The sequence below is a fragment of the Marmota flaviventris genome, chromosome 3 (assembly GCF_047511675.1).
Source record: "Marmota flaviventris isolate mMarFla1 chromosome 3, mMarFla1.hap1, whole genome shotgun sequence".
Taxonomy (NCBI): Eukaryota; Metazoa; Chordata; class Mammalia; order Rodentia; family Sciuridae; genus Marmota; species Marmota flaviventris.
This window is the reverse complement of record NC_092500.1, coordinates 19,604,155-19,624,675: the sequence shown is the minus strand read 5'-3', so window position 1 is coordinate 19,624,675 and position 20,521 is coordinate 19,604,155. Positions and strand designations below refer to the sequence as shown.

Here is a 20,521-nt window from a genome sequence, read left to right as displayed (position 1 = left end):
GGGATTACAAGTGTGCATCATCATAGCTGGCTAGTTGAGTGTATTTTAACAAGACATTTATTGCCTGTTCTAATGCATACTTTTAAAAAAGATCACACTTATTGTTTTTATTAAAGTTTAATGTGACTCTAAATTATATTTCCCAAATTAATAATTCATGTACAGCATAATGATATGTAGCAGCATTAATGTTGCCATTTATTTCCTCCCTTCCCACTCTACTCCATTGCTCATCACACAATAAAATGCATGCTTTGAGACACTTTAAAAAATGTGCTTGTACTTTCCATACAGAACCAAATAAAGAGAAGGAGGCAGGAACTACACCAGCAAAAGGTGAGTTGGAGTAGCACCATTAATATTGCCATTTATTTCCTCCCTCCCTACCCTACTCCATTGCTCATCACACAATAAAATGCTTTGAGACACTTTAAAAAATGTGTTTGTACTTTCCATACAGAACCAAATAAAGGAAAGGAGGCAGGAACTACACCAGCAAAAGGTGAGTTGGAGGGAGGGAGAGTGAGACTGGATTCAACAAAATTAAAAGCAGGAAGAGGTCAGTATAATGATTGTCATTGTGAATTTCTCTGCATTGTCTTTCATCAACGTCTCTGCAAGATCCAAGATAAACACTGCTTTGCTATATTTCCATTACACAATTTCTCAAGGAAAAACAACAATGATAAAAATATCACAAGTGCTTGTTGAGATGCCAGCAAATTAAGTGGCAGCTTCCAAGTTCCAATGCGCATGCTAAGGAAAAGAGATGTTTGATTTGGTGATTATAGCAATTGGGAAAATTATCTGAAATACTCAGATTTTTTTAAAAAATGAATGTTCTCGTGTTATTATGTGAACTATTCCAAGTTTCCTAGTAATTTTGAAGGCTAGCACCTCAGTTTGTAACTCTTGAGTATATATTCATGTAGATCTATATAATGACTTACTGAAAGCAACAATAGATGGGGCTGGGGATGTGGCTCAAGCGGTAGCGTGCTCGCCTGGCGTGCTTGCGGCCCGGGTTCGATCCTCAGCACCACATACAAACAAAGATGTTGTGTCCGCCGAGAACTAAAAAATAAAAATTAAAAAATTCTCTCTCAAAAAAAAAAAAAGAAAGCAACAATAGAACGTTGAACAAATAGCAGATTGTTTCTTATTGAATTGAAAGACTCACTTATCCCTGCAATATTTTTCTATTTTTACATTTTTGAATATAGTCTGGTTTTAGAAAAAATATTTATCATGTACTTCTATGATTCCATAAAATACTAATTCCTTGGTCTCACCATGGGTGAAGTCATTGTCATTACTGATGGTCTGTCTTAAATTAAAGAGCGTTAGCTTCCATAGAAGATTTGACAAATTTGCTTTATATGTTTGTATCATTGTTTTCATATGTCAACCCTTTATTTGTGTAATGAATAATGTAGTCTAAGTATTCAAATAATTAATTATTTCCTGACTGCAATAAGAATAATCTCTTTTTCCTGGACACTGCTCAAAGGCTTGTTAAGTATCTTAGTTTTTGATATTTCATTACCTAATTCCTATGATATTGTTATCTTCTAAATATTAATAAAATAATATTTTTTCTTTCTTTCAGTACACTGGATCACTTTTAAGCTAACTTGAATTTACACTTTCAAAAATGAATACATAATGTTAGTCCGCTCACTTTGTCCTTGACCTTCAGTGGCTTCCGTGGATAGTAACATGAATACTAATCCTGACCACGTGGACCACAGTTTGAAGGTTATTTTCTTATGGAATGCAGACAGTGCAAACCCCTAGAAATCTTTCCATGAGATAGGTTCAAGGAGGTTTGGATATCCTGGCTGAAGTTACTGTAACATTATTCTCAACAAGGCAGATGGAATACACCTCTGCTTCCAAATATGGAAAGGTGTTTGGACCAGGCTAGAAGGCTCAACCAACAGAGCAGATGATGTAATCCCAGTGGGCAAGCTGTCAAGGTTTAGACAAAGCCCATGAATGACCCTTCTTCTGAAAAATTCACCATACTACATTTGTACCCTTACATGAGCTTTCTCTAAAGTGAAAAGCAACCAACTTAACAACCAGACAAAGCTCTTTTATTTATATTGAATTTTAGTATGATGAAATGACAAGGGCATCCTGAAATTAGTAGTATTTTTCTTACATTTGCAGAAGAAAAGCAAGGTGTGGCCACACACAGTTAAAAGTTCATAAACTGCCTTGTATAGAGAGTTGCCAAAATACCTGGCAAGCAAATCAATTTAGGATAGAAAGTGACATCCCTAAACAAAAAAGGTAGGTAAACAGAGGGTTATTTTTCCCCTTAAATATCAGTTCTCTTCAACTACCACCCACTTTCATCAAGCACAGGGAAATTTCAAAGAAAATACTTAAACAAAAACCAGATGCAATCATTGTTGCTCATGTACATCCTCAGGTGAGAAGGAAGCCCCATGTGGGCTACATGGGATTGATGGGGTACAACTCCACCTTTCTCCAGGATTAACTAGAATGTCCTCCCCTACCCTTTCTCCCTTCTCCTACTCTTGCTCCATTTAACTATCCAGCTCAGGTTTCACTCCTTTGTACAGCTTGCCTCTAACCATTCTGGCTCATTTCCATCTTTCTTTCCTCTTTCTGATTTCTCTTGGACCTGTTGCTTTCGTCATTCAATCTTTCTTGTCTCCACTAAGTCAAGTTCTAATGGCCGACTCCTTTTCCCCAACAGGCTGTGTGCTTTTTGATGGCCAGGCACTGTGTCTTAACACCTCTTTGGTTCCCTTATCCCATTCCTTCCAGCCTCTGGCACAGAGCTGCAGATGACAACTGTCCACTACATATTCATGTAATTGAACCAAGAGGTGAATTTCCACGTTAGTTTACCTGATGACCAGTTCAACATTGGTAACTTGGATAGATTTTTATTTCCATTCAACGTGTTTGCTGGAAGGATAAACATCGCCTTGGGCGGGAAAGGGAAATTTTTCTTAAAATGGCAGCTGTCACTTAAGATGCTAAGCAAGGACCTTACACTGAGTCCCCAGCAAAGTCTCCTGTAATTGAAGAAATAGAGATGGCAATAAAGAAATGAGTTTAATCAAACAGCAATATCAGAAATTAAATTTGCAAATCCCTTTCAGAATGGTAACATCAGGAGGCAAGTCCTTATTTTAAAAATTCTGCTTGCTATGGCTTAGAATTCTTCTAATTACAAATGGCAAATCAATGGGATGCTAAAAGTATAAATTATTTTCTATATCCTTAATGGAAACAGAGACCTGCCTTTTATTTTAGCATACTTATTCAGCAAGTATTTGCTGACCATCATCTGTGAGCTAGGGATGCATGTAGGCACAAGGTCCTGCCCTCCTGGAGCCAACTTTTACTTTAAGAGGAAAAACAAGCATCAACAGAGGATGATGGGTTTTGGTGTTAGAAGCAGACAAAAGTCACAGAGAGCCTTGTGTAGAGAATAGTATACATGGTCGAGTGGGGTCATTTTCTTCTTTCTTTTTTGCTTTTTATTTTGTTGACCAGCATCAACATCCTTTGCATGAACATAGGGTAGGTAATGAGAGTAGATCTCTTCTGTGCGTTAAGAATTAACCCTGTGGGGGCTGGGGTTGTGGCTCAGCAGTAGAGCGCTTGCCTAGCATGTGCGAGGCCCTGGGTTTGATCCTCAGCACCACATAAAAATAAATAAACAAAATAAAGGTATTGTATACAACTAAAAAAAAAAAAAAAAGAATTGACCCTGTGGAATGTTCCCACATCGGTTCTGTGTCTGGACCCAAATGCAGCAACAGCATTGGAATCAGAGATTACTTTGAGGATCGGGATGCATTTCAATGACTAAGTTCTGATATTTTTTAAAAATTTTATTTTTTATATCTTAGTAGCAGCCTCTAGTCTCTATTTTGGTAAAATTGGTTGGGATAATTACTGCCTTTTAAAAGTTTATTCATTTTCCTTCCAGAAAAAAATAACTCTTTTCAGTAATCACTGCAAAGGAAATAAAACTTATTTTCTCTTCCCAGGCATTAACATTACCATATAATCTATCGTGAATGAACCCTGTGCACATTAAATATCTCACATAAACTAGGATGAGAAGTCTTCCTTTTGGCCTAAAAGTGATTGCTGGATGACCAAGTGAATCAGCAGAAATTCCCATGTTTTTCTCCTTAATTAGGCAATTTTTTAAAATTAAAATTATGATTACAATTTTTTTTCTTCATTTAGGTCCTGTTACATTTGCTATAGCATTATCCTGGTGCTTTTGACTGGCATATTAAAACATTTATGTGCAATTTACCTTTAGGTGTCAAGCAATCAACTGCTAAAATGTCTCTCTGCATTTTCGATGTATTCTAACTTCATTACTTATTAGTAACAAACTTTGCTAAAAATTAATATTACTGTACTTTTAAATTCTAGGACGTAGCCATTGTAAGATGCAACATTGATTTGATAGATATGAGGAGGAAAAAAAACATTAAATGTACATATTATTGTAAGATAAATCCTGATTTCATAAGCATGCGAGTATGAAGGCATGTGTCCTCTCATTAAGAAAATGTAATAGAGTAATCAAATGCCTCAAAACATGATAAATTAATGTTAGCCATGGTTATCTTTTATACTTTGTTGTTGTTATTTTGATCATCTACATCAATATTTACTACAACTAATTACCCTGCTTAAGGGATTCATGAATTTGTCTAGATCAAATGAGATATTCAATCAGCATCTAACTGATATTTATGAGCCCCTATACTTGGTGTGCTTTTTACTCTTTATCATAAAATCTTAATAACTGTATCAAGTTTATATTACTTAAAAATTTTAATTAACCAGGCGATTAAAATAAACCATAGGTAGAAGTACTGAATGCTACATTAAATCTATAGTAAGCAATATGACAGAAAAATTGCAAGGTATTTTATTTTTATAGAAAATTTTAATTATCTAACAGTCTTTCTGAAATACAGTATTCTCTTGATAGCTTAGGAATACCTGTACTTCCATAAATACACAGTTTTATGGAATGTCAATGAACATTCCAGGAGAAAAGATGTGGAAAGTGAACTGAGTTTGGAAGTGCTAATTACCATATCATTTCCCAAGAGAATGAAAAGTTACAAGAATGTGCACACTCTGCTCCCTCCAGAGCCCCTGTTCTCCAGTAGCAAGACTCTCATCGCAGAGTAAAATCCCAGGCCTATAACAGGAGGCTGAGTTCTTTCTCTACTCTCCAGGAGTTCTTCCTTGGAAACTTCAGTTGTTTAAAAAAATCATCTCTTTGGTTTTACAAATGTTATTTTCCCACGACCTCAATATGAGTGAAGGTCTGCTTTGGTGAATTTCTACACAGCTAGAAGAAAGAGCAGGCTACTCTCCAGCTGTGGTCTTCATGTCATACTCTAGCAAGTCCAGAATGGATGTCTACATTTTTGTTATCATTGTAGTCACTTTTAAAGACAAAAAAGGAAATATGACTGGCATATTTTAGTTTTTGGTCTTGTTTGTTTCTTGTAACATGCTGTGTCTATGTTGTTGAATTGCATGCAACCTGAAAGATTTGATATTCTGTTTCTCTCCCAGTGATAAAACCTGGCTTCTGTCTCACCCAATTCATCCAAATTTTCATGGGGAACTTTTCAAGAATCTAAGATCAGGATCCCAGCATCCTAACTACATTTTCCACTTGAAAAGTATGTCAGGACCAAAGAGATGTTTCAAAAATATCTCATACTTATGTATATTAGGAAATCTATGGGGAATGAATTAAATATTGCCAACCGAGAAGCCACTGCTGTGTGGAGGGTGTGTTGTATCATCTAGAGAAAGAATATTTCATGTTTTAAGATGTGTTCCTTAATGATCTAAAATAATTGTGCATGTCCCCCAAATAGTCTTAATACTTAGTGGACATTGACACTATCATCCATCAAACTTTGGGTTAAAAACCAAGTTATCGGGCTGGGGTTGTGGCTCAGCGGTAGAGCGCTGGCCTAGCATGTGAGAGGCACTGGGTTTGATCCTCAGACCACATAAAAATAAATAAATAAAATAAAGGAATTGAATGCTCTCTTAAATAGAGTTTAAAACACACATCACACAAACTTTTAACTTTTTTTTTTTTTAAAGAGAGAGTGAATTTTTAAATATTTATTTATTTATTTTAGTTTTCAGCACAACATCTTTGTTTGTATGTGGTGCTGAGGATCGAACGAGGGCCGCACGCATGCTAGGCAAGCGCGCTACCGCTTGAGCCACATCCCCAGCCCAACAAGCTTTTAACTTTAGCCTGGCATTTTCTAAGCTTCTTTGACCACTGAAAGCTTCCACCAAAGAATCCCAAATCCTGTGAGTTCTCAGTGAATTCCCTCTTGGGTCCTGAGGTAATATCTTTAGGGGGTCCTTACACACTGTATTACATTATTTTGTTAAAAGTAATAAGAGATATTCCTGGTTGAAAGTTTTGGGTAAGACTTTTCAGGCTGCTAAATAAAATTTGTAGTAAATATTCTAATAGATTATATAGATATGCTGTTTTTTCTTCTTATTCCCAGGAGTTTTTACAAGTATTTTTAAATTAACAGTCATGTGCATGTATTTTCTATATCTTGCTTTATATAATCATTTATGTTTGTATTTTGAAATTCAAAATTTTTCTAGTATTTTTAGCGCGAAATGATTATTTGTATAATCACAGGTCTTTGTGCTTTGGGAAGGAAGGGACAGAGTTTCCAATAATACCAAATGCCTCTTCACACATCTAAAATGTGAACTTTGTTGTTCAGATATTCTAAACAAGGGGACTATTCAGTGCCTCTGCCCATAAACACTATAAGACATATTTTGAATTTTTATAAATGTGCATGGATAAATACCAATATCATTTGAGGGGAAATGCTTATAAAGTTTTCCTAAAATAGTAAATAAGGCAAATCAATTTATATTAATTAATTGTGACTTTTGTTTCTTAAAGACAGAAGGGGGATTATAGGGTTTTTCTGCCTGAAAATGAGTTCTAAAATAGTACCTATAGGCTTTTATATCAGTGTACAAATGCATGTAATATAGGCTTTTATATCAGTGTCCATTCCTAGTAATATCTCAATAATAATGTCTATCATTGACTTTAGTTACAGAATAGAACTCAAAAATCCCCTTCAAGGCTGAATTCACCAAGGTTTGATTTTTAGCATCCATTTTTCCTTAAACAACAGTCACATAAAGCTTCTGCATACAGTTCCATTTTTTGATCTATGTTTTCATTTGGGTTGCCTTACTTTCTCATCTTTTATTCTCTTTTATTTTCTTCCTTTTTTTTTTTTTTTTCTTTTCTTTTTGCCTGAAATACTCAAGTTTAACCTTTCAGGAACCTAGTCGTCTAGGCTTACTCCATGGTTGAAAATGTTTCGTGTAGTTTCTCCTCTTCTTTTTCAGATTTCTCTTTTCTCAGGTGACTTGGAATGAAGTCCTTTTCTCCTTGACTATTTACTCCTGTTTCTTGTTTCAGAGGAAGAGGAAGCCTCCCCACCTAGTGCCTTGCCTCCAGGTTAGGACGATTCCCGCCCCTTCCCCCGCTTCCTATCTTATTGATTGACAGTAAAGGAAAAGCCAAGGTAGGGTGCCTGGCTGAGTTAGTGCACCAAGAGGAAAAACCTGGTTTTAAAAGCAGATGTGTGTTTGTTTTATTGGAGGACATTTTAAAAGGAGGATTTTTTTTTTTTTTTTTTGTAAAATAAAGGTAATTAAGAGTAGTAGATTTTGAATATAAATTTTAGGGGCAAAAATCTTTGTCTTTTCTTCCTTTTCCACTTATAGATCTTTTACCCTGATCTTTAAATTGAGATATTTTGGATTTTTAAATTTTATTATTGTTTTTAAAGAAGACATAGATGTTTATAGATGCTTATATGGCTGGAGCTCTACCGATTTTCCATCCAAGCCAAATTCTAGTTTTTCTTTCCCTGTCACCAGCAGAGACAGGGTATTGGGGAGTCCCAGAAGGTTGAAGCCAGCCCTCCATGTCCATCCTTCCCCTGACCTCCTTGCATCCTCCAAATCACACTTTCCTTTCAGGTTTGGGTAGTCGGGCCCTGGAGAGAAAAGATTCAGGTGAGCACACAGCCGGACAAGGCTTCCTGACCCCATTTTAATATCGTCACTAATGACCTTGTTACTTGATGCTGTCTTGATTCTAATCCTTGTTTTATTCAGTTCGGAGCCTTTAGAGCAACTTTCATTACGTTTCTTCTTACAAGAAAACTAATGTATTGAGAAACAATTAATTTGTTGTGATATGTACGTAGACACACATTCAAGAATCTAGACACGTATCCCACCAGTTAGTTTGTTTCAACATTTTTAACATTTAATAAACACACAGAGTTCAATCTCCATTCCTAGGATTTTCTGAAGTCCGCGTTTGTCTAGAACGTTGTATTTAAAGTATAGATGATAGAAACACTTTCTAATGCATCCTGCCAGCTATAGCTGCTACCATTTTGTGCTGTTATGTGGTCGTTCATTTACTTGACAAATTTGTGTTGTGGGCTTAAATATGATCCTAGCATGGGCCTCTTATGGGCCAGCCAATCTTACAGGCACCTCACATACAGAAGTGATCGAAACAACAAAAATACTTATCCTCATGTTCTAAGCATGAATGGTCACTATTAACATCATAGACACAAAAATCATACAATTTTAACATTAACTTGGGTTTTCAAAGATGTTTAATCATGTGATGACTTTGTTTAACTTCACTGTGAAAATGATGGAGTCCTGTAGCTACAAGTACCTCGCACTGAGCATGGCTGATACGTGAAGACTAAACTAATTAAATGTGCACTTTCTTTTCAAGACCCATTAACAAGTAGAGTTGGTGACCCATACATTTTTTTCCAGTTACTAAGAGACTGAAACTGATCTTCTCTGCATTCAGCTCAGAGACAGAGGAAGTGTCTACAGTCCTCTCTCCTGTCCTCCTTATTGAAATTGACTACAGATTAATACCAACCAAACACCTGAGTGCAAACTAAACCTCATTTCCAGCCTATCTCTCTTCATGGGAAAGCCTCAGTTTCTTTCTTTCTTTTTTTCTCCTCTTTGCAGGATAATTCCACTACTCTTTAAATTTATACCTGCAGGTCATGATCCTGTTATTTACTTGTCAAACTATTGCCACATCTATACAACCCTAATAGAATTGCCCGGTGATACAATAACAAGGAATCTAGAGATAGCAGGCCAGGCTGGACTATCTCAGCTTTGTCAGCCAGTTTACTCTTAAACTGATCTTGTCTCTAATCTTTTCCAGTTCTGTTGGACAATTGTGGCCTACTAGTCAGTCACTTGGAAAAACAGCCTGCTGTTTGAATAGTTCCCTCCCACTGTTTATGTGTTAGGGGACAGAAAGACAGAGTTAACTACTTATTGGAAAATTTTCACTATTTCCAGGAATTAGAAAATGTTCCTTTGTCCCTACCAGAGAAGAGACATCTACTTAAGAATGGTAATCTGTCCCTCTCTAGTGATGGTGGCTGGGGGCACAAAGAAAGATGCTGTATTTATCTATGTTTATTAGACAAGGAAAAGCATCGGCGTTGATGAGAACAGCAAACTCAGGTAAGTGTGCCTAACGAGAACCTGGCCTTGAAATGATCCTTTTTCTTCTTTCCGCCCTCTAGAATGGTCTCTTGGTGAATCACCTGCTGGTGGAGAGGAACAAGACAAGCAGAATGCCAATAACCAGCTGTCCACCCTGTTTGTTGAAAAACCTCAAACAGGAACCGTGAAAGTGGGTGAGTGCCTGGCATTAAGTCCCACCCCCCTCCACCCCATTACTGAGGTGAAATTCACCATTTTAAAGTGAAATTTTCAGTAGCTGTTGTATAATCACCGCGTTGTGCAATCACTCCTTCTATCCAGCCCCCAAACATTTCACCACCTCCAGATCATGGGCCTCATTAAGCAATTACTCCCCTTACCCCTCCCCCCAGGCCTAGGCACTCACTGCTTTATCTCTCTCTGGGTTGATCTGTTGGGAGCATTTCATATAAATGGATTCATACAATAGATGACTTTTTGTGTCTGTCTTCTTTCATTTAGTAGAATGGTTTTGAGGCCCATCCATTTTGTAGCATGTATTGGTACTTCCTTCTTCTTTATGGCTGAATTCTTTCCCACGACTCCCATAGACGAGATGAACTGGGTTTAAAAGAGCTGGCCGCAACATTAAACTAAGAAAGCAGCGAAAAATCACGCAACCCAGAGTAGTTCTTAAACCGAGGACAGGTGGGCTCTGCGACCTTAAGGGTCAGCTTCCACACTGGAAAGAGAGCACTGGAAACAGGGTATGAGCCCGTGTTTATTTCATAGTGGGGACATCAGAGGCAGGGATAAGGTTTCAACTTTGAATCTGCTTTTTGCTAGTGGGACAGACCATTTAGCTTCTTTATGCCTCAGTTTCCTCATCTGTAAAATGTGTGTAATAACAGGCACAATCTGTGAGGTGCTTTGATGGTACTTGAGATAACATAAAGTTCTGATCCAGTGTCTGCTGTTGCTATGGCATAAACCGCCCCATAAGATGATTATAAGTCTGCCTATGTACTAAATTATAATGCATAATATACCTTGGGGGTGGCTAGTCCAACAGATGGTTCAGCTTTGGAAATATTCGTCCACAAATACTAATTACACTTCCTGTTTTAGGCACTGTGATGAACACTGAGTATAACATGTGAGTACTCAGAGTCTAAAGAGAGAGACAAAAAGAAATAACAGGAAAACACAAAGTCCGTGTGCCATGAAAGAAATCAACAGGATAATTCTTCTAGAAAAGTCCTTGGAGGTTCAAGAATTTTAACTAACCAGTTTTTATGAGGAATATATTATGATCAGAACCCAACTTTGATGCTTATCCAAAATTCTGCGAATGAGCACATAGCTAACTATATTTCCAAATTCCTTCTTTCAGCTCTAGCATGCAGGACACTGCATAGGATCAAAAATGTTGGCTCCCTTGTGTCCCTGTAAGATACTGAAATGCTGGGCTGGTGGCAGGGGTAAAGTTTTGATGTCCTTAAGGTCCAAGAGGTCAATATACACAGACAGTCAATTCAAACAGTTTCATTTAGTCATATTCCTATAATTCCAGATGTTCTCTCATCTTGCATAATAAAAAGAACATATGTATTTATATATACATATTATATATCCATATGTGTGTGTGTGTGTGTGTGTGTGTGTGTGTGTGTATATATATATATATATATATATATATATATATATATATATATATATAATTTTAAGATTTTAGGTAGATCCATATGTAAAAATTCTTTCCACCAATCTCTTTCTGCTTCATGAAACTCAAAAGCAAAACAAGTTGAACTATCCTAAGAACCTCAAGGGTACTCATCAAAAAGCAGGGCCAATTCATTGCAGAATTCTGGAGATGCAAGTCACATCCCAGTCTATTCAGTGGTCCTGGGTCAACTCCTTCTGGGTGAAAGCAAAACAAATGACAGTTTTAAATCACAGACCGAATCCTTGTGCCTTTTCTAGGTGAAAACATCACCTTTATAGCCAAAGTCAAGGCTGAAGACCTTCTTAGAAAACCCACTATCAAATGGTTCAAAGGCAAATGGATGGACCTGGCCAGCAAAGCTGGGAAGCATCTCCAGCTGAAGGAGACCTTCGAGAGGCACTCTAGGGTATGGCTTTGAACTCTTTCCCAGCTCAGGGGTGTGACTAGCTCATTCCTTCTGTGTGGGTAAGAAGTCACTTCAGATTTAGCTTTGAGAGATCTCAGTCCTAGAGAATGCTCTGGAGTTATCATTCCCGGGATCTACACTATTGTGATCATCTTGCTGTGCTCTGCGACTGTGGGACATAACTGAAAGATGACAGCCCCTTGTGGGCAAGGTAGGACTATAGTTGTTTTCATCAGCTTTATCGCTGCTGTGACTAAAAGACCTGACCAGAACAACTTTAAAGGAGGAAAAGTTTATTTAAGGGCTCACAGTTTCAGAGGTCTTAGTCCATAGAAGGCTGGCTCCATTCCTCAGGGTTTGAGGTATGGCAAAACATCATGGCGGGAGAGTGTGGTAGAGGGAAGCAGTTCACATCATGATCAGAGAGTAGAGAGAGAGGTCTCCAATTGTCCCAGTTGCTAGATACAAATATATACCCCAAAGCCACACCCCGATTCCCAGCTCCTCCCACCACACCCTACCACTTCAATGACCCCTCAGTTAAACCCTATCAAGGGATTAATTCTCTGATTGAGTTAAGACTCTCACAACCCAATCATTTCTCCCCCAAACCTTCTCACATCATCTCCCACATGAGCTTTTGGGAAACACCACATCTAAACCATAACAATAGTATATCTGGGTATATTTCGTTACAGATATACACATTTGAGATGCAGATCATCAAGGCCAAAGAGAACTATGCAGGAAACTACAGATGTGAGGTCACCTACAAGGATAAGTTTGACAGCTGTTCATTTGATCTTGAAGTGCACGGTGAGCCTTCTTATCTGGATAAATGTGATTTTTTTTTTAATGTGGGAAAGGATGAGGAAGATTGCTAAGTATCTCTGGTCTATGATATCTTCAAGCTCCCAGATAAGGGATGGTGACATTTTTGCTACTGCTGAATGACTGTTTCAATGGCTGTCTCTCTCAGGTTTGGAGATAAGGTCATGTGGTGTGAGGACATAGGATGCCCAGGTAGAAGGGAGAATTTCTTTTATAGGGAATAATGTCAGATGTGAACGTTCTCCATTTATATGCTCTGTGTATGACCCAGAGTAAATAAAATTGAGATAAATGTAAATGTGTACATTGAGGTTGGAGGACCCCCCCCCTTCATATGTATACAAAGGGAAAGTTGATTTGGCAGCAAAGATCATAAACTTAAGATGAATCCAAAGTGTGATGTAGCTGAAAAAGACAAATAGAGTGATTTTAAACTGGGCTTTCCAAGTGGTGTAGAATTGATACTTAGGAAACTTCTCTCTTCAACATGCTACTGTTCCACATTTGGAGTGATGTCATTGGTCATGGGTACCATAGCTCAACCTGGATCCCTTCTGGAGTAGAGTAACCAGGAGGATGAAGAATCTAGAAACCACACCTTATCTAGCTTGAGTGAGTGGGTGAAAGACAGCAGGCATAGGTGGCTCATAGCAGAGGGGAGAGGGCTGTCACATAAAAGAAGAAAAATGTCCTTTCTATGTATTCAGGAAGGATTTACGCAAATTAGAATTAAAAGATGGAAAGGAAAAAGAGGCTAATTTTGTCTTCACATTAAGATTAAATGTTTCATGAAAGGTATACAGACAGCCTGGGAAGGTTGTGAGATCCCCATTTGGAGCTATCAAGGAGAGGCTGAACCATAATGGATCAGGGAACTGTTGAGACTTCTGTATGAAGTGGGGATCTGGTTTTGGGACGCACTACTTCACTTTCAGGGCCAGACATCTCTGACAGTCTCCTGGAGGCCTTTTTTAGAATATTGATTTATGGTTTCCCCTCCCTGATTTGGTGAATCAAAATCTCCAGGAGGCAGGATCAGGAAGCTGATATATTTCTTAAGTTCCTTGTGATTCTAACAGGCAGGTAGGTTGAATGACAACTAGACAAGGTAATCGCTAAGGTCCCTCCATAGGTTCTTCATGGGGGAGGATGGTGCCTTGGCAGCTCAGCCATTCAGTAGGACAGCTGTTCCCTTCACCTGACTCTCTTCCAATTGATCAATTCCCGTGCCTGTAAAGAAACTGAACACAAATTTTCCTTCTTAATGGGTATTTATTATATTGTTTTCTTTCCTTTCAAAGAATCTACCGGGACTACTCCAAACATTGATATCAGATCTGCCTTCAAGAGAAGGTAACTTCAAAAGGGGAATGTAGACAGCTTTCGTATAACATAAAGTGGAGGATTTTTCAGAGTACACCTCCCTTTGTCCACAATTCATGTGGGAACAATCCTTTTTACCGAAATAAAAAACCACCTATTTAAAAGTTGGTGTTCTAGGAAAGTCATGTGTTAAATGCCCAATCAAGCATACACTGATGATTTTTTAGAATAATCTTGTAGTGAAGCTTCCATTTGTTGGAGTTTCACAGTTGCCTCAGAAAGATACACTTACAATCTATTCTTATGTGGCTTCTTCCTTAATTGCATTTATTTCCACAAAGTAATCCAATGAGATATTCAAAGAGACATGTTTCCTATAGCATCAGTTAAACAACATGAGAAAACTTTTAGTTTCATTGCTTTTCATCTGGATATCACCTATGGACCTATTAAACCAGTTGCCCAGAAAAACCACACAAGTAGCTACTTACTGAAGTTAGCACCTTATATAATATTAGATTTATACTAAATGGAATACACTGAGACAGCTGGCATTTAGAATATTACAATAGAACTGGGATGTAGCTCAGTGGTAGAGTGCTTGCCTAGCATGAATGAGGCCCTGGGTTCAATTCCTTGCAACACACAAACACATATTCTCTCTCTCTCTCTCTCTCTCTCTCTCTCTCTCTCTCTCTCTCTCTCTCCTGTTGAACAGCAAAATCTAGACACCTATTTACTTTAATTTTTGCAATAGCCAAGCCTGAAAAATCAGGGAGTCAAGGAATAAAAATGAAAATTTTTCTAGTCACTGAGAAATGTAACTAGCTCCCTGATACTATGTTACCCTTTATTTTTAATATTAGCATTATATAAATTCTTTAAGGAGAGTACATGTTTTGTTCTTCCTAAAACTGAATACACATACAATTTTGTTGAGTAAGGAAAGTCATCCAAAATTACAAAACACCCTGTTATTAGGAAACAATGATTTAGTCTGTTAATAGAAGGCATATTTCCCTCCTAAATTATGAAAAAAATCAAAATTATAATTACTTTTAAAAGATTTTGAATACCACCTGATAGTAAATGGTGTTTTTTATTTGGAAAAAAAAAAATGTCAAACTCCAAAACTCCATTACTTTTTTTTCTAGCTTCCCTTTTCACCCCATATTTTGCAAATGTATAAGTTTAAATCTATGCTCCAGGCACATAGGAGGATATTTTGGGAAAGACATGATCTCTGTGCTTTAAAAGACTAGAAATTGGTTCACTTAAAGGCCCCTAAACACCTGCAGTTTTAAAAACACATTACTTGAGTTTAATTCTTATGACTTACATGTTATACACACTGTTTTTAAACCCACAGACTCTTTTCTTAGAAACCATAACTAACATTTGTAAAGAGCAGGAAACAAAATCTTCATTAAAAGGTTAAACATGTAAGTAAGTATGTGCCATTTAAATGTCAACTCCATAGCTTCTATATAGAGTTCAGATGAAATCACAATGGTGGCTGCATGCCTAATTTAAGATGCATTTCTTTAGAGGAAAGTACTTTTAAAAACCACTAGCAAAGAGTTCATTAACAAATCAAAGATATAATTTTAAAAATACCTTTAAAAGCGTATTGATGACAAAACTAAAAGACTATAACTTAAAGAGCAATCCCTTTAAAATAGAAAGGAATGCATCTTTTCAAAAGTTCCAATGCTAGTTCCATCTTTATGCTATGTTGGTATCACATTATCTGATTCATCTATTCATGGACGCAAAGAGGTTACCTTTGAATATAAGGCTTTGGACTTATATATCTGACATTGGTATACTTCAACCTCCAAGCCAATCTCTGTCCTATGTGCATAACAGAGATCAGCAAAAGTCCTTTGCTTTTTACACAGGTTTGTTTCTATGGCCCCCCGACTTGCAAAAACAAAGAACTTTGTGTTGCTTGGCTTAAGTGCATTTGTGTTACCTGGTTTTAACACAAATCCAAGCAGTTTTATATATGCAATCTACAAAATTGTGTCCTTTGAAATCGTAGAGAACACAAGCTCCTCCTGTTTACTTTTCCACAAGTACATACTCTGAAGACGTACAATGTCACTTGTGTGAAAAGAAATAGCAGTTTGTGTTGATTTAGTCCTCGTGTGCCAGCACAAAATTGCATATACGTTACATGTAGAGTGTTTTGGGAAAACTGTCATGTATGTGTTTGCATTAAACCTAGTTTTGCTTTTCTTTTGTTAATGACAGTGGAGAAGGTCAAGAGGATGCAGGGGAACTTGACTTTAGTGGTCTCCTGAAACGTAGGTGAGAACCAAGTGATGGAGTGGGGCACTGTGGCCTGGAAATCTTTTAGACACCCACCCAGAGAAGTCAAGATTAAAGTGAATGTTTTCCAAGGAGTTATTAATTCGTAAAATGTGTTTTGCTTATAGAATATAACAGAGTCTACTAAGAAAGAGGTAGAGAAACAACCATATACTAATCTGTTAAAGACTTCAGCTGATGCTTTTGAACTTCCTTTTTAAAAGTTCCTAAATTTTTACACATGTTCTTATCTGGGGATGGGGAAATTTGAAAACTGAGACATAAGACTTAAATACCTAGAAGCCCCTAAGAGTGTACATATGATTCTTTCTCATGATTGAATAAATAAAATCTCTATTCTCCTGGCTTTAACATTTGATAACTCACTGAAAAATCAATTTCACAATTTTGGTAGACATCTCTGCAGGTGATACACAAACACACATGTGTGTATATATATATATATATATATATATATATATATATATATATTAAAATATTGTTGATGATTTGTAATATTTCTTCAAATTCAAGACTTTATTGATTTAAAGGCATACCAGTATTTTGTAAATCACAAAGCAAGGAAAAAATTATTCCAAATACTATTATGACACACTATTGATTATAAAAACACATCCTTATTCCAGAGATGTTTAAAATGTCCCCCAAATGTACATTTTAGAAGCAATAAAACATGGTAGTAAAATGGAAATAAATGTTTAATATTATCTCTCACACTCCCTTGACATTTTTCTATCTTGTGATAAAATTTATAGAATTTTAGTGTGAATATTTAGCATATAACCATTTTATAGGACTTCTATCCAGATATATGCATATCACATACTATACTATACTATACATGTATACATACATTCTTACCAGATACTCACTATAGTGAAGAAGCAACAAAAGGAAATTGAGTTTTGTTAGATTGCATTTATCTATCAAATATGAGAATAACTCTAAATCAATATTTTAAAATAATGATACCAGTTTTCATTGAGCTTTTCAGGTTTATTTTAAATAATTTTTAATGTTTATTTTTATTTCTAGTGTTTTCTATGGTTATTAAAGGACCATAGTACAAATGGCTTAACAACAAATTATAATCCTTATAATAAACTGGGCTCATGTTTATTCTCAGTTTAGCAGGATGGTTTTATACAAGTGAACGAAAAATTCACCTATACTCTTCACAACATTTAGGTTCACAGGTGTGATCTATTAATTACTGATGGACATTAGTCAATCAGTAGACATGGCAATATCAACTACATCTTTCTTCCTTTGAATACCTCAAATAATCACTAGTTGCAGTAATATTTATTAATTCCCCAAGTGCATTTTTAAAGAAACAGTATATGAAGTGCCCTTAAGTGAACCTCATTCTCTCTTATTCTATAGATGTGAAACCAAGGTCCAGAGAAACATTGAGTGACTTACTCCAAGTCACACAGAAATTAGAGGCAGGGCAAGGACTCAAATCCATGTTTCCCTTTTCTGAGTCAACTCATTTTCTGTGACTCTATGTAAGAAAAACTACTCCAAATCTGCCCTGGAAGCTGGTGCTTGGGTTTATAATGCATGTCGACAATCTAAGTAAAGCAGAGTATTGTTTTTGTTTTAAACCCTCCAATCATTTATTCTGCCAGGAAAATACCAAGTGCTTTGTGCAGAATATAATGCCAGGAGATATGAGGGAAAGAAATCCAGCTCCTGGCACAGGGAAAAGAATGAACATATTTGTAGTAGGGAACAGGGAGCGGCAAAAACAGGGACCTGAATCTCAACTCTACCACCTACTTATTCTGTGGGTTTGATTAAAATACATGTCCTCTCTGAGATTTGCTTTCCACATCAGTAAATGTGAAGAATAATACGACTTAACAGACATTGTGAAAATTAAATTAAGTATAAAAGGCCTGTTAATAGTAGGTGGCAAATCAATACATACTTCCACTAGGAAAATGTTGTGTTTCCTTCAAAGAGCATATATTCATAAAGAAATCACACACACACACACGCACACGCACAATCAATCATAATGTGATATGGTAGATTATTAAATGTCATTGTCTGTTGAAAAGGAACAAAACAGACTGTTTTTTTTTTCATTCAGCAGATTGCAGAATGAAAGAAATCTAATTATAAATGATGGGAGAAAAATTATTAGGAAAAAATGGGCAGCCGACATGTCTCCAGTTCTCATTTTCTCTACATCCCCTAATAAAGATTTGGGTTCATAATTAGACTGTTGTTAATATAATACTATGACCATTTAATATGCTCTACTAATCCATTATTATAACTTCAGATGTGATGTGTTTTCATATTAGTGTGTGTGAATTGCATGTTTTCATTATGGTAATGACACATGGTTGCCATTCCCATTTCCCCAAGAGTGTGTGGCAAAATCCTCATCAGAATGAGTCTAATTACACCCAACTTCTCTGTATAAAGAAAATATCTCCTCGCCCTGATCAGAGTCTATTTCAAACAGACATTAGATAAAATCAGGGTAAATCTTTTGGGCTGTATTCTGTTGTGGGATTAGACCTATATAAATACTTAAAAGTCTTATTCTACATAAAATTTCTATAAATGTTTCATAGTTCACTAGGATCATCAAGTTATAGAAATTTTGATGTAGATGAAAGTACTGTGGACATTATACAGGTCTATCCCAATGATGGAAAGGAATCAGAAATTTTGATTTTTCTCCTTACTGCAATTACCATAACCATTCAGATAATTTCCTGTGCTGCCACCATGGTAAGTAAAGATCCATTCCAGAGTTAAGGAAACGCTGCAAGTGAAGAGTTTTGACCTCACTTTCCAGTATATTTGCAATTCGGAATACAATGAAGTGATGGAGAGAAAAAGAAGGAAAAAGCAAGAGGTCATTGGTGTTCATATACAGAACTGGATAGGGAATGTGGTAGAATGGCATGTATCTTGGTATTTCAGTGAAAATTGTTGAGGATACTTTGTTTTATCAAGATTCATAAAACAATGAAATCAAAAAAAATTATTATCTTTATTACTGGCCTCCTTTATGTAAATAGTCACCTCACAGATCTAGGTATGTCACAATGTTTGACTTGTGCTTCCTGTTAGCTATTTAAATCATACATAGTTTGCTATCTTTAAATCTGTCCACCAATATCAGGAGGATACTTAAAATGTGCATGTGTATAATTCTTCTCAATTAAAATACAAATTTTAAACAATCTAGTATGGCATAATTTTAAAAGTTTGGCATAATTTTAAAGTTTTTATTTTTTAAAGACAAAAAATAAAGCATAAAAAGATTTTTCCCCAGAGAGACAAAAAAAAAAAATACACACACACACATTTTAACTGCAATTCCCCAAGACTTCCTATTAAAATATTTTAAATGATGAACTTGAAATGTAGACTGCTTGCACATCTGGCAAATCATTACCAATATTCCAATCTTAGGACAATTTCTTGAGCTCTTCAATTTCCTCATGTTAATAGAGGGTGAATTTTTCATTTCAGTGAGATAAAGATAATGCTTCCTGTCTTGAGTTTTTTGAGGTCCATTTTCCTAATGGAGTTGTCTAGTCCTTCCCATGAAGATTACTGATGGACCAATGACCTCTTACCTCCATTTTCCAGAAGACTGACCTCAGTGATCCCCTCTCTCATAGAGGAAAAAGACTTTCATGACAATATAAAAATGAAATTAGATATTTAGAAGCTATACTTGCTAAAGTCACCTTAAACTCCTAGCCTCCCCCATATGCTTTGCCCATGATGACAAAATAATATAAAGGAGAAAATCTAAATAGGTGTGATTCATGCGACAAAGCAACCATAAGTAACCCATCATTCCCTAACACAATAGCATGAATCTGTTTTCACACTGATGTATAAGATGGATTGGCCAGTTGTCTGGAAAATCATATCCAAATCAAATGTTAAGTAGTCACAGTAACATTTTTAAATTAATCAGATAAAAATAGTCAACTAAGCTTAAACAAAATTAGAACCATTTAGACAATGAAGAAAATCCATTTAAATTATATTTTGCATTTATACTATGCCCCTTTTCTCAAAGTCTTTATCCCAGGGAGTTTTGAAATAGGGAAAACAAGGGCACTTTAAATATTATATATTTTTATATGTTCTATAAATGTTTATACATTTTGATGTGATCAAATTTTGAGCTCATAATTTTGGTAATAGTCCTAAGAATATACTTTCCTCTTGTTCATGGAATCCTACATCATTTTAAGTTTAATATTTATATGTTTATAATTCTACCTCAACCTTCTTCCAAAAAACTT

At 36.1% G+C, this 20,521-nt stretch overlaps 1 protein-coding gene across 1 annotated transcript in view; it reads left to right on the top strand.

Annotated features, from left to right (window-relative positions):
• Nucleotides 1-20,521, top strand: part of Mybpc1 (myosin binding protein C1) — a 70,065-nt gene that overhangs the window by 7,399 nt on the left and 42,145 nt on the right. The window contains exons 4-12 of the mRNA XM_071609269.1: nucleotides 295-336; nucleotides 461-502; nucleotides 7,532-7,570; nucleotides 8,098-8,133; nucleotides 9,708-9,821; nucleotides 11,590-11,738; nucleotides 12,437-12,554; nucleotides 13,871-13,922; nucleotides 16,149-16,205. Of these exons, the coding sequence (XP_071465370.1) occupies nucleotides 295-336; nucleotides 461-502; nucleotides 7,532-7,570; nucleotides 8,098-8,133; nucleotides 9,708-9,821; nucleotides 11,590-11,738; nucleotides 12,437-12,554; nucleotides 13,871-13,922; nucleotides 16,149-16,205 (649 nt within the window). The remainder of the gene's footprint in view (nucleotides 1-294; nucleotides 337-460; nucleotides 503-7,531; nucleotides 7,571-8,097; nucleotides 8,134-9,707; nucleotides 9,822-11,589; nucleotides 11,739-12,436; nucleotides 12,555-13,870; nucleotides 13,923-16,148; nucleotides 16,206-20,521) is intronic.